The sequence below is a fragment of the Schistocerca serialis genome, chromosome 1 (assembly GCF_023864345.2).
Source record: "Schistocerca serialis cubense isolate TAMUIC-IGC-003099 chromosome 1, iqSchSeri2.2, whole genome shotgun sequence".
NCBI classification, from domain to species: Eukaryota; Metazoa; Arthropoda; class Insecta; order Orthoptera; family Acrididae; genus Schistocerca; species Schistocerca serialis.
This window is the reverse complement of record NC_064638.1, coordinates 908,009,107-908,023,930: the sequence shown is the minus strand read 5'-3', so window position 1 is coordinate 908,023,930 and position 14,824 is coordinate 908,009,107. Positions and strand designations below refer to the sequence as shown.

Here is a 14,824-nt window from a genome sequence, read left to right as displayed (position 1 = left end):
CTTGGTTAATGGAACTGAAGGTTTACTGTATGACTGCAAAGCTTTGATGGAAGGTGCTATCTTCGATATTTATCTTGGTGAAGAAGATGTGACAGCACAACCCAAACAAGAGGATCCTCAGTACTGCCATACAGAGGACCATTATCTAGGATGTTGTAGTTAGTGCTGATGAGAACTTCTGAAGAAGTCAGTCATTGTTTCTCCAGGAGAGGGAGCAATGCTACGAGCTGTGCTGCATGCAATATGGAGTAGTGATTAGCACTACCGGCTGGCATGCTGTGGGCCCCTACTTCAAATATCACCACCAGCAAGTATTAATTTTTTAACATTTATTATTTCTAGAGGGTCCTCAAAATTTCTTATGTATGTTAAGTTTGCATTTTCTGGAATATTCAGTGTCTGTATAAATTGCAGCATTCTACATCCAGGAAAAAGTTCTGTTGTGTCTTTTGTATTGGTCTCCATAACAAATATGGTTTCAGTGGTAAATGTTTTATTTCACTGGCAACCCTGCTCCCAGTTTCAGACTTGATTGTGGTTACAATGTGTATTAGTCAGGATAATTAAATGAGATATAGCAGTCCATGGGAACTAATATTAAAGTCTCCTTAGGATGGTGAAAACAGAGACTGGCTGCAAAAATGGAAAGAAAGGCAAATCATAAAATCACTATGAAATTAAACAAAAATTAACTTCACTGATTAACACACCCAACAATGAATTATAGTTTCACTTACATCAAGAAGGATATTTTTAACTTTTTTTGGCCAATCAGATCCTGGGAATACTCCAAGTGCAGGTCGATTTACAATTGCTTTCTGAAAAAGAAATAGAACAATGTCAAAGAAATGTAAAAAAAGAATCAGACTGTTGGCACAGTTTCTGAATGTGTCACTCTAAACACTAAGTCTCCAATTCACACAAGTTTTCAATGCATTCTCTCCCTTCCTTCCACTCCCTCTATTTTTCCTGACTCACATTCACATGTTCTTGATAACCATCAATTTTGCTCTCTTTAGTGTTTCATTTAACTCAGCTTCTGATACAGATTGTATCCTGGGTAAATATTCAGTATTCATCCTTTATGTATTCAGTTCTTTTAATCATGGGAATAAGACTTTTTGTTTCATGGATCAAAATAAGGTGTATATTTTGCAGACTATCTGTATGGCTGTATTACACTCTTGTATTCCATTAATAATGCGAGTTCTCTTTTCAGTTTATGCATACTTAGAATTATGAGCACACAAGAAACACAAAGTAATAATGGGGAGAGAAGAGGAATCCAATGACGCACTCCAGACAGGTCCACAATACAAGAGGCAATGAGCTCTACATTTAGTACCAGACTCTAGCATTTTGTGTAAGCCTGTCCCTATTATTAGTTACTTTAAAACCAAAAGAAAATCTAAATTATGAATACTTGTAATATGCAATAACAACAATGCAAGTGCTGAGATATGACATTTAATAAGTAGTTGTGGAAACGAAAGCTTCAACTGTGTGAGGAGAGAACTTGCTCAGGTGTCTACAAAGTTGAGGATAACTATTGTTAAGCCCACAACCATCATATTATGAATATTAAGTTAAAGCAGCAAGGTCAATCTACTGATACTAAGTAGCAAATCCTGTAACTCGAGGTTTTCTCTACGCAAAAAACCCCTACCATTTTATCAGCTATAGCTTGCTAGATTAGAAAGAACTAGTCCCTACACATGATGTCCTCACCAAGTGGCCTCATTCTTCTCACTCCATCAGTATTATTTTCCCCCCTTGCTGCCTGGAACGAATATTTTAATGCATCCAAAAAAAATCACAATTCATTAATCACTTCTTCATTAATTTATTAATGTTTATAAAATTTTATGACTTACCACATTAAAAGGGTTATCAAGCAATTTCAAAAGATCTGGATGATTGTACCCAAGAGGCAGTGACGATATCTGAGTGTACACATCAAGCAGAACATTTCCATCAACATCTGCTATATAATTACCAATGGAGCGGTCATAATCAACAAAAAGTTGTACTGATCCAGTTTGCTGTGGAAAGAAAATGGTGGCTGCAATAAATTCAGTGCAGATAATCTCTTAACATACAGGGTGGAGAAAAACTGTGTCACGGAATTTTAACCTTGGATAGCTGATGCCAATAGGAACCGAAATTACTAACGTTGTGTAGTTGACAACGCACCATTTTTAAACTACAGAAACTTGGTGCCACACACTCAGATTGGCTGTGGGATTGCCTCGTTGCTGTTCATCAGTTGACGGGCAGTGCTATGGCTGTCAGTTCACACACAAACTCCCTCACCCCATCACTGCCCCAACGTGATACGCACATGGCAGGTAAAGCATTCGTGGGTCACGCATTGTCCAGAGCACCCAGCAACAGGGCAATCCCGTGACCAACTGGAGCACATGGTGCCAAGTTTCCATAGTTCAAAAATGGTGCACTGTTTACCTACACAACATTAATAATTTTGGTACCTACTGGCATCAGCTAACCAGGTTTAAAATTTCGTGACAATTTTTCTCCATCCTGTATAGTGGACATTATAAATATGTGCATGTATACGGGTGACCATGTGCATTCCTTTGTGCTGTCAGTGTTATACATTCTGTGAAAAATGTGGTACATATTCATTTAACTACTTAGGCTATGCAATAGAGCTATTAAAATCAATCTCTCCTTTGGCTGAAAAAATGCTTTACAAGGTAATCCACATGAAGCTGCGATGCCTTGAACAGCAACACTGTATTTTAATACATATCCAAAAGGCAACCCTATTTCTGTTTAGTATAAGAAATAAGGCTTGTTTACAACACTTTTGGACAGCTACACCACAAGTTTCACTCACTGTATAAATACAGATTTGGTCAGCTCTCCTATAATGTAAACTACTGTAAAGCAGTCAAAACTTAAGTAGTACAGTTGTATTATGAGATCTAATTCTTTTTCCTCAACTTATAAGAGCCCCACTAAGAATAGCATACTGAGTATATTTGTTAAGATTTTTCTAGCTGCCAAAATCCAAGCTGATGATGTCCACATACAGATGTTATCAAATGTGACCTAGTAACTAGTGTGTGTCTAAGAAGCAAGGCACTAAGCCGGTATGCACAATAGTCAATAACATAAAGGTTTTCTTGGTGTTACTGATTAAGTGTGCTTCCAGATTTTTCTTCAGAGTTCATTTCAATGTTATGTAAAATATTTCAATGACCAAGCCATCCGGCTTCTTCAGATGCTGCAAGATTTGCCATTATGTGCACATGCTACCTGTGCCACTACCAGACTGAGCCATTGTTGGTTTCACAGAACTACTCATAGCCAAATTGACCCCAATGCCCACTACACTGTTTGATGCTCTTCTTTCTCAGTGCTTGCGTCAATATTCTGTGAAATGCAAAGTCTCTCAGCAGTTTACAGCTCTGGTGGACATGATGACTGACAAAATCTTAACAACTTGTGTGGCAGACCAAAGCCCAGTTTAAATTGAAATGTCCAGCCCTGTTAATTAGGATTTCTGACATCTTTATTTCGATAGCTTCCTTAATTACATTGTCCCAGAAACTCGGCATTTGTATCACAGTAATGATATTATCACATTTCATTTCTTGATTACATTTGTGGCAGTGGTCAGTAGCAATTGCGTCGTTTGGTTGTTTTAATCTGGCGTGTCACGGATGTTCCTTGCACCTCAAAACATGCCTCATTCGCATGGAATGTGATACACACCCAACTTTTGGAAACCTAGAGCATCTTTAACATCGCAAAGAATACATTTTATCTTAGCTGAAGGAAGTAAAATACAGTGGATAATGGCTCTTCTTAATAAGTGCGGCTTGCCACATATCATTAAGGGTCTTAGGAACCAAGCACTCATGCCACCAAATCTATATGACTTTTCTAAGGTACACAAGAAAGAAAGTCCTCTAAGACCCATACTTAGTAATACTGGCAGACTTGCATACCAGCTGGTAATTTCCCTCTTTATGAGAGTTCCACTTTCTGATTCCTTAGAACTAATCAGGAAAGTTCAATGATTTTCTTTTTTCTGACAATTTATTTCCTATTCAGCAGAAAATATTTTGAACAAACTGATGGCATGGCAGTGGGTAGTCTGTTATTGCCTGTTACAGCGACTCTACAAATGGAACTCTTGAAACAAAGGCACAACAATTCACCAAGTGGAAACCAATGTGTTTCTCTCAGTACATGGGCCATGCATTGTTGGCAAGGCTTAATGGAACATAAAAGCTTGAAAAGTTCCTAGAACAATCAAATTCTATTGATAGTTAAAAAAAAAAGAAAGAGGGGGGGGGGGGAAGAGAGAGAGAGAGAGAGAGAGAGAGAGAGAGAGAGAGAGAGAGAGAGAGAGAGAGAGAGAGAGAGAAAATAAGGCCAACTACCTTACCTTGACATGTTCATTAGCAGAAGAACAGACGGATCCCTATGCCACAGTGTACATAGGAACCCTACATACAATGACCTCCATCTATATGGCTCGAGGCATGATCATCCATTACAAATACATTACTAAAGACCAATCCATAAAGCTGAAGATAAGGAGAGCCTCACCAAAGAATTACAACACCTATGAATAGTTTTCTGAAGGAATAGGTACTCAGGTCAGCAAATTGAATGAACAATGTAATCAAAATTAAGAACACCTAGGAAAGAGGTTGAGACAGACCACGGACAAAAAGCAGAAAAATTGTTTACCTACCTTACACTGACCCAATATCCCAAAAGATCAGTAGACTCCTACTGAAACACAGCAACCATTTTATGTTGGTCCCTTCAACTAGGATAAAAAGTATTTTTTGTAATGTTAAAGACGACATAGGTCTCCAAGGTCACATGTGTATTGCATTTCATGCATATGTGGCATGTTTTATGTGAGTCAGATTACCAAAACAATTGAGGAATTCAGATCAAGTCAGCCATCACCGAGCACTGCAATCAGCATAACCAAAAAATGAAACAGTACAATGATGCTGGTATCATGGCGTAAATTTAAACAAGGTTTGGCATCCAGTATTAATTTATTAAGATCTCACTGGCCATCACATCTACCAGAGCTGGGTAATGCTGAAAGGATTTCCATTTTACGGAATAGTACTTAGGCTCAGAAAAATAATAGAGCATTCAAGAGTTGTAGCGAGTGTCAGAAGTCAAACTCTGCTCTAAATAGCAGAGTGAGATCAATAATAATTTACAGTCTGGTTGGCATCCAAACAGTGACTACACTTAATAGCAAACCACTCAGCAGCTGAAGAAGGCAGATGGCTGGTCATCAAAATACTGTGGATAGAATGCAACCCACATAGCAGGATACCTGGAAGTACACCATTTATCCTTTTAATTGTTTATTTTCCATTTGGACTTCTACACTCCTGGAAATTGAAATAAGAACACCGTGAATTCATTGTCCCAGGAAGGGGAAACTTTATTGACACATTCCTGGGGTCAGATACATCACATGATCACACTGACAGAACCACAGGCACACAGGCACAGGCAACAGTGTATAACCATCTTTCGCAGCAATGCAGGCTGCTATTCTCCCATGGAGACGATCGTAGAGATGCTGGATGTAGTCCTGTGGAACGGCTTGCCATGCCATTTCCACCTGGCGCCTCAGTTGGACCAGCGTTCGTGCTGGACGTGCAGACCGCGTGAGACGACGCTTCATCCAGTCCCAAACATGCTCAATGGGGGACAGATCCGGAGATCTTGCTGGCCAGGGTAGTTGACTTACACCTTCTAGAGCACGTTGGGTGGCACGGGATACATGCGGACGTGCATTGTCCTGTTGGAACAGCAAGTTCCCTTGCCGGTCCAGGAATGGTAGAACGATGGGTTCGATGACGGTTTGGATGTACCGTGCACTATTCAGTGTCCCCTCGACGATCACCAGTGGTGTACGGCCAGTGTAGGAGATCGCTCCCCACACCATGATGCCGGGTGTTGGCCCTGTGTGCCTCGGTCGTATGCAGTCCTGATTGTGGCGCTCACCTGCACGGCGCCAAACACGCATACGACCATCATTGGCACCAAGGCAGAAGCGACTCTCATCGCTGAAGACGACACGTCTCCATTCGTCCCTCCATTCACGCCTGTCACGACACCACTGGAGGCGGGCTGCACGATGTTGGGGCGTTTTTTTTTTTTTTTTGTTGTGGTTTTAGGGCGCACAACTTCAATGGTCATTAGCGCCCTGACTACTCTAAGAATGCACCGCGAGGCACAAGTTGACCACAACAACTAAAAGGGAAAACACGATAAAAGACAGACTGACAGGCATAGGATTAAAAAACAGCATCATCAAATGTCCTTAGCGAGGTTTGTCAAATTGATAAAACGAAGAACACGAGCAGCTGCTCGTGGGTCATCCGCTAAAATGGCATCTAAAGTATTTGGCAGGTTAAGATCGAGGCGCAGTGTGTTAAGATCTGGACAGGACAGTAAAATGTGTCTAACCGTCAGAAAGTGCCCACATGGGCAGAACGGTGCCGGCGCAGCCGTCAGCAGATGGCGATGGCTGAACCGGCAGTGTCCAATTCTTAACCGGGCTAAAGAGACCTCCTCCCGCCGAGAAGGGCGTGAGGAGGACGTCCAAGCCACGGGAAGAGGTTTTAAGGCCCGAAGCTTGTTGTCGGTAAGTGCAGCCCAATCGGCATGCCACAGAGATAAGATGCGCCGACAAATCACCCTGCTAAAATCGGACGAAGGGACACAACAAGAAGCTGTCCGAGGCTGGAGGACCGCAGCCTTGGCCGCGGCATCTGCAGCTTCGTTCCCAGGGATACCGACATGGCCAGGAACCCACATAAAGCTAACTGGAGAACCGATGTCCACCAGCTGCTGAAGAGAGCGTTGGATCCGGTGTACGAAAGGGTGAACCGGGTACGGATCACTGAGGCTCTGGATGGCGCTCAGGGAATCTGAGCAGATGACATCAGCAGAATGTCGGTGGCGGCAGATGTAAAGAACAGCCTGGTAGAGGGCAAAGAGCTCAGCTGTGAAGACCGAACAATGGCCATGGAGCCGGTATTTGAAACTTTGTGCCTCGACAATAAAGGAACACCCGACCCCGTCATTGGTCTTAGAGCCATCTGTATAAATGAAAGTCATGTCGAGGACGATGTTGGGGCGTGAGCGGAAGACGGCCTAACGGTGTGCGGGACCGTAGCCCAGCTTCATGGAGACGGTTGCGAATGGTCCTCGCCGATACCCCAGGAGCAACAGTGTCCCTAATTTGCTGGGAAGTGGCGGTGCGGTCCCCTACGGCACTGCGTAGGATCCTACGGTCTTGGCGTGCATCCGTGCGTCGCTGCGGTCCGGTCCCAGGTCGACGGGCACGTGCACCTTCCGCCGACCACTGGCGACAACATCGATGTACTGTGGAGACCTCACGCCCCACGTGTTGAGCAATTCGGCGGTATGTCCACCCGGCCTTCCGCATGCCCACTATACGCCCTCGCTCAAAGTCCGTCAACTGCACATACGGTTCACATCCACGCTGTCGCGGCATGCTACCAGTGTTAAAGACTGCGATGGAGCTCCGTATGCCACGGCAAACTGGCTGACACTGACGGCGGCAGTGCACAAATGCTGCGCAGCTAGCGCCATTCGACGGCCGACACCGCGGTTCCTGCTGTGTCCGCTGTGCCGTGCGTGTGATCATTGCTTGTACAGCCCTCTCGCAGTGTCCGGAGCAAGTATGGTGGGTCTGACACACCGGTGTCAGTGTGTTCTTATTTCAGTTTCCAGGAGTGTATAATCATTACAAAAGCCAATGAGCGAATGTGATTATAGATTCTTTTGCTGCAGCACTCACTGATGCACTATTGTTACAATAGCAGTGTGACTTCACCTAACACCATTACCGTATGAAAGGTGTGTTATTAATTTTGTAAAATATAAATGTGAATAATGATGATAAATTTCCTTCAGAATGCTTATGAGGTGTGCATATATGTTAAGTGCGTATTCTTTCCAGAAAGAAGGAGAAATGAATGACTGAAGGAAGGGCAGTTGACAATACCTACAATACTTTTTTTCTAATTTTTAACAAGCTTCCCTCAATTTACTAAAAAGATGCTGTATTCATGGATAATCACATTCCATTGTCACTTTTGATTAGAAGTGACAAGTTTGGAACAAACATACTTTATTTTCCTGATCATCTAACTGCAGGTTATTGACTGTAAGCAAAACTTTTGGTAAGTATCCAGCAATTAGGTGGAGTCATTTAGTTTAGCAGCATTCTATGTACAAATCAAAAGTACAGGTTATGTGCTTGTAACTAGATTTGTCCTCTCCCTCCCTTCCACTTTCATGATCATTCCTAAGGAGCACAACACAACATAGCACAAGCACTTGTTCCAAGAATGTGTAAGCAAAATAAAATTTTCCACTAGGGATAAATCAAATGAGGAAGTTCAGTTGTTGAGATATTGACCCCATTCTGTCATGGTTTCTGAAATCATTTCAGACAAATTCCAGGATTGCAGGATTGTTCCTTCATCAGGGCCATGGCTGACCACCTGCTCAATTTTTATTAAACACAATTGTACATATTTATATGACTGCGAGTATGATTTACATTTTTTTCCTTGTATTGTGCTGACAAATCTTGTAATTCTACATACAGAAACATGTTGCTGCTGCTTAAATATGTGTACAAATTTTTAGACTAATTATGCACGCACTCCCTGAGGCTTGACAAACATTTGTCCTGTCCGTCAAATATTAACAGGATGTGAAAAATGTGCTTTCTTTGGTTATAAATGAGAAAGTGATCCCAATTCAAAAGGTGTCCTAAGGAAAAACTATCAATGGTGCTTATTATTCACATTTTTTGGAACAAGGCAAGTCTGAAGCTACATGAAAGAAATGACATTATCTTTTAATGGCACCATCTTACTTTTAAGACAATATCTGTTGCCAAAGGGCAGAAATTCTTAAAAACTGGCTCACATGGTTAGTTATTGAATAGTTGTATCATTTATTTATTCAACCATCCAAGGATCAGTCCATAGTAATATAGAAATTTTCATGGTAATATATATAAGTATGAGGATAGGATAAATGATCAGCCATGCCTTTAGGCTTTTCCTATCTGCTTGTTAGACAAGTGGCCCAGCATTTACCTCTTATTATCAAAATTTAAAAAGCCACTTGCTTGTCCATATATCTTGGCTTTATACACAAAATAAAATGGTTCATCTGTAACATCAACATATCTGTGGCTGCGAACAGCATTACCAAGCCACCATAAAAAAAGTAATGGAAAATATTGGTGGTTATATAATGTAAAATATCCTGTTCTATGTTTTACCACAGCCAAAGTTAACCTTCATACCATCATTAAATTTCCAATCCTCGTGCTCCCTGTGGATAATAATTAGTTCAAAATGTGTATACAAATCCAGTATTACTATACAATCCAAATAGCCTTCTAAATAACATGCATTCAATATGTAGCGCAACATTTCCTTTTTACTCAGGCAATTTAAGTTGAAAAAATGGAATCTATTGTGGGACACAGTGGAATACTCCCACCACAGCCCCCATAATTTCATGAAGTTCCAAAGGTGGCGGTGCTATATGTAGCTTTCAAAATGACAACTGCAATGGAAGTGCATTCCAAGCAGAGAGCTGTCACTGAGTTTCTTTTCATGGAAAACCAGAGTGTAGCAAATATTCATAGGCACTTGCAAAATGCCTGTGGAGACTTGACAGTAAGTGAAAGCATGATGAGTTGTCGGGCAAAAAAAGTGAGTTCATCACTTTGAACCAAAAACAAAATGACAACCCTCAAGAAAAAGTCCAAAGCAGCTCCATCAGCAGGTAGAGTCACAGCGATGCTCTTAAGGGACTCGGGGCTATTCTGCTTGATGTCCTCCCTCAGGAAATCGAAGAAATGACTTCAGTATATTTGTAAAATTTGAAGTTTTCCTGGCAAATCAACTGCTCAAAAAGATTTCGGGCTTGCAGCCAGTTGTTGTAAACTTCACTGCACGATATTTCAGCTGGACAACTGCCAGCCATCTTCAAGTGAGCCAAGCGAGGACTGATTAAGACGTTCTCTGCTCAGTCTTATATAGTGTGCTGATAGTACTGCAACCCATGCGTTGCAGTCATGGAGACAGAAGGACCACACTGTCCAGCGACAGTGCCCTCACTGGTGGAACTGCAAGACTCAGCTACCGTCTGTGTTGTCATTGGCTGCACCTATCGAAGTCTTCTGACATTTTCGTCTCTAGCAAATTTTGGAGATGACGGGATCCTTGTACAGAACATCAACATTGTACTCGCCTATTGCAACCTAGTAAGTCTGCAGTTGCGGAACATTGTATTTTTAACGGACATTCAATGGAGCACAACAAAACTTCGATTTCGGCCAAAGCAACAACTTTTTGGGATTCCATTATCAAAGAATCAATTGAAATACACATTGTGGGAAATCTAAAGAGCTGTGACAATGGTTACCAATTTAATAATGCATGGAATCCCATCATCTCCAAAATTTTCTCGAGACAAAGATGCCTGAAGACTTCGACAACTGCGGCCAGCGACAATACCAACGGCAGCTGAGTCTTTCAGTTCCACCAGCGAGGGTGCTGTTGCTAGGCAGTGTGGTCCTTCTGTCTCCACGACTGCAAAGCATGCGCGACAGTACTATCAGCGCACTATATAAGACAGAGCGGAGAATGCCTTTGTCAGTCCTCGCTCAGCTCAGCTGAAAATGGCTGGCAGTTGTTCAGCTGAAATATCGTGTAATGAAGTTTATGACGACCAACTGCAAGCCCGAAATCTTTTTCCAGCACATTTGTCACCACAAAAATGCAAACAAATTTCTCCATCTCCATGAGAATGGAAGGCCCCACACAAGATGGTGCACTCAAGAGGAGCTCACAAAACTTCACTGTACTGTTCTTCCTCAATCACTCTACAGCCCAAATCTCGTACCTTCCAAATTCCATCTGTTTGGCCAAATGAAGAATTCACCCTGTGGGAAGCAGTACATGGATGAGGAGCAGGTTGTAGATGCAGCAAGATGTTGGCTTTGATGTCAATCAGGATAGTTGTACCAAGCAGGCTTACAGGATCTTCCAGTGATGTGGCATAAGGTCATCGTACTGAACAGAGATTACATTGAAAAATAGAGTTTTGTAGCCAAAAGAGTGAGGAATAATATGGTGTATTGCAATCCTGAATAAAAGCAACCTGCTTTCAGAAAAATTTGTTTCATTACTTACTGAGCTCCTGTCACAAAAGTGAGGACACTGCTGAAGTATGGACTTAAAGGTGTCCAATTTCACTGTTAGAAATCACTTTTCATTTGAGTAAATTGGTGCAGTGCTTCAGCAACACTGATTTTTTTCAGAACTTATGTCAAGATGAGACATTGTCACAACATGAGGTGGCTAATGCCATTTCTTGACACTGTTTCCACTTTCAACCAAAAGGAGATATTTAAATGACACAACTGCAGCCAGGGATGACTATTCATAGTAGGGAGAGATGATGCAATGGAGCTCTACCACAGAGCCTTGCAAAATGCTACTTGGTACAGAACATCAAATATAACTATTTGCAATTTTGTGTGTGTGAAGATGACATCTATGCACATACACTTACATGTGCAGTGTGTGAGGGCCATGGGTGGACCAAGGCAGTCTGTCACTCAGCTTTGCTCACTGCTTCTCAGAAGCACCTGGAAAAATGTCACATTTCATTTAGCATTGCAATGCGGCCATTTTTCAGTTGGCACAACTTAGTTCACCAGGATTGTGCTCTCACCACTGTTTAACCTTCACTATTTGTTCATAGTATGAAAGATGTTCACAGGTCCAGTGGCTGTTTGCACAAGAAGAGGCAGTCTAGCGATCTATCATCGCAATCCTTTAAAATGTATGGGAATGACAGACAAGAGGGATGAGAATTCTCAATTCACACAAGTGATTATTTGCTACAAAATGACATTACAGTACCATGCAGAATGAATTTAAACTTTTATATGACAATGAAAGAGCACAAAATTACAATGATTGACAGAGTGGATTCATTTTTCTGTACACCAAGAAGCATTTTGTGCTTAATTCGCAGGCATGGAGCACTTTAAGAAATTCCTGAAGTCGCAACCATTATTCCATTCTCAGTTGCAACAGTTTTTAATGGAAATGAACAAAGATTATGGACACTTCATATATTACTGAAACATGAGTTGACTAAGGCGAGGGACATGCCTGGAATGATTTTTTTATTTAAATCTCACTATTGTTGAATTTCTGAAGGAAAAAGGAGTGAAGGAACAAAAATCAGAACACCCAGAATGGATTGCAGATTTCAAATTTTAAGTAGACTTGATTGCACATTGCTCACACTAAGAGACCGCATTGTAATGTCTTTCTGATTTGATGGGGATGCATTTTAAAAAGAAAATCACATTGTAGAAAGGACACATTCTGACAAAGACAATCCAGTTCACTGCAAGAATTACAACAATAGTTTTACAAGTGTTTTGAGGACACTGTCAATCTTAAATATATTTTCAAGCTATTTTCACAATTGTTTGCCATTTCAGTTGAAAGCACCTATGTCCATGTGCGGTCATAACTGATTGACCTGCAAGGTAATTCCAGTTTCAATTACAAATTTTCTTAAGTTAAAACTGTCCAGGCTGTCTACAGTGGTTTTCTCAGGTAGATTTTCCAAGTCTCCATAATGAGGTTGCAAAAGTGCTACAATATTTCAATTCGTGTGAAAGACTGTTTTTTCCAATTATGAAATAAATAAGTCACGACTACATGGCAACTTGAGCACAAAACTCGAAACTGTCTGTGTCTGTCCTTAAGCTGGCAGTTTGTACCAGATAAAAATTATGTCTAAGTGCACCAAAAATAATTAATACTTAAAACTTGTTTTGTTTGTGATCTCCGTTGTTGGGAAATGTGAAATACAAAACCAAATCATAAGCAGTACAACTGTACTGCCATTCAAATACAGTGCATTTGCTGTTTTACCCTTTTCCCCCTTCTTGCACTCAGACGGCATGGCACGGCAGTGGGTAAATGTGAAGCAATGCTGAGCACTTTGGCACTTGGGCCTGGGTGTGGCCTGCATGCTGAAATCTTGGCCACTCCTGACAGGCGCATCAGTTATGTCTCAGCAACAACATGAGAATATTTAACGTATTCGGGGAGAGGGGATGGGGGGAAAAAAAAACCACACACACACACACACACACACACACACACACACACACACACACACAGACAGAGAGAGAGAGAGAGAGAGAGAGAGAGAGAGAGAGAGAGAGAGAGAGAGAGAGAGAGAGAGAGAGAGAGGGGGGGGGGGGGGGGGGGGGTTGAGATGGAAGGGAAGTAAGATGTGAAAAATATCCTATATTTGCTACATTTGTCAGTGAAACATCCCAATATCATGATGGCAAACTAATGACATGAGGATAAATCAGCAATGGCCATTATATGCTCATTCAAATAAATTAGAACAGCCCTCTGACAAAGCTGACGTACAGGAATTGAATATTCATCTAGTTGTTTGGTGAAGATTGCCATGAAGCTTAATCAGGGAACTACAAGATACAATGGAAACATTGCTCATCAGACTTTAATCCTACTGAACATGCCTACTAATCAAACTCCAGACATGTTGCAGTTAACCAGCAGTCCCATGACTATTTCAGAGTTGAGGATAGCTCTTCCTGAGGAGCAGTAAACTACCTCAAAGGAACTCGTCAACTGTCTTACAGAAATCCATAGATGTTGAGCAGTATGGGACACTTGAACAGAACAATCACTGAATCAAGAGACATTAACAAACAGCACTTTGCCTGTTTCTGAGTTAATCCACAGGGACAAAACCATCTCCTGTCTGCAATAATTCTTGTTGTGATGGTTCTCACTCTAAAGCAGCTCTCCACTCCAGTCTATCCTGTGAAAGATTTTTCCATCTCTGCACAACATGTCTATTTGAAGCTACTTTCTGTATTATTCAAGCCTTGGTATACTTCTACAATTTTTACTCCATCCTCCCTCCCTCTCTCACACTTCCTCCCATTACAAAATTGACTATACCAGATGTCTCAAGATGTGTCCTAGCAACAAGTTCCTTCTTTTAATCAAGTTGTGCCATAAATTTCATTTTTCCCCAATTTGGTTCTGTATTTCCTCATCTGTTCTCTGATCTACCCAACCAATCTTCAGTATCCTTCTGCAGCACCACATTTCAAAACCTATTCTTTCCTTGTCTGAACCACATCCTGTCCACATTTCACTTTCATGTAAAGCTCCATTTCAGACAAATACTGTTTGAAAAGGCTTCCCAACACACAAATTTACATTTGATGATAATTTAATCCTCCTTTTCAGAAATGCTTTACTTGGTTATGCCAGTCTTCATTTTATACCTTCTCCTCTTTGGTCATCATCAGTTATTGAGCTGCCCAAATAGCAAACAGTGTCCACAGTGAGTTATTTCCTAATTCCCTCAGCATCACCTGATTTAATTTGGCTACATTCTGTTGCCCCAGTTTTTTTTTTTTTTTTTTTTTTTTTACATCCACTTTCAAAGCTCTTTGCAACACACATTTATTCCATTCAACTGCTCTGCTCAGTGTTCTTCCAATGTCATCATCAGCAAACCTCAAAGATTTTATTTATTCTCACTGAACTTTAATTCCATTTTGAAACTTTTCCTTGGTTTCCTTCACAGCTCGCTAAATGTACCGAGTGAACAACATCAGAAATAGGTTACAACCATATCTCAGTGCCTTCTCAACTGT

General features: G+C 41.2%; 1 protein-coding gene across 1 annotated transcript in view; it reads right to left on the bottom strand.

Moving 5' to 3' along the window:
* Positions 1–14,824, bottom strand: part of LOC126411964 (4-aminobutyrate aminotransferase, mitochondrial) — a 101,926-nt gene that overhangs the window by 79,262 nt on the left and 7,840 nt on the right. The window contains exons 3-4 of the mRNA XM_050081405.1: positions 1,875–2,042; positions 738–818 (exon numbers count right to left, since the gene is read on the bottom strand). Coding sequence (XP_049937362.1) covers positions 738–818; positions 1,875–2,042 — 249 coding nt within the window. The remainder of the gene's footprint in view (positions 1–737; positions 819–1,874; positions 2,043–14,824) is intronic.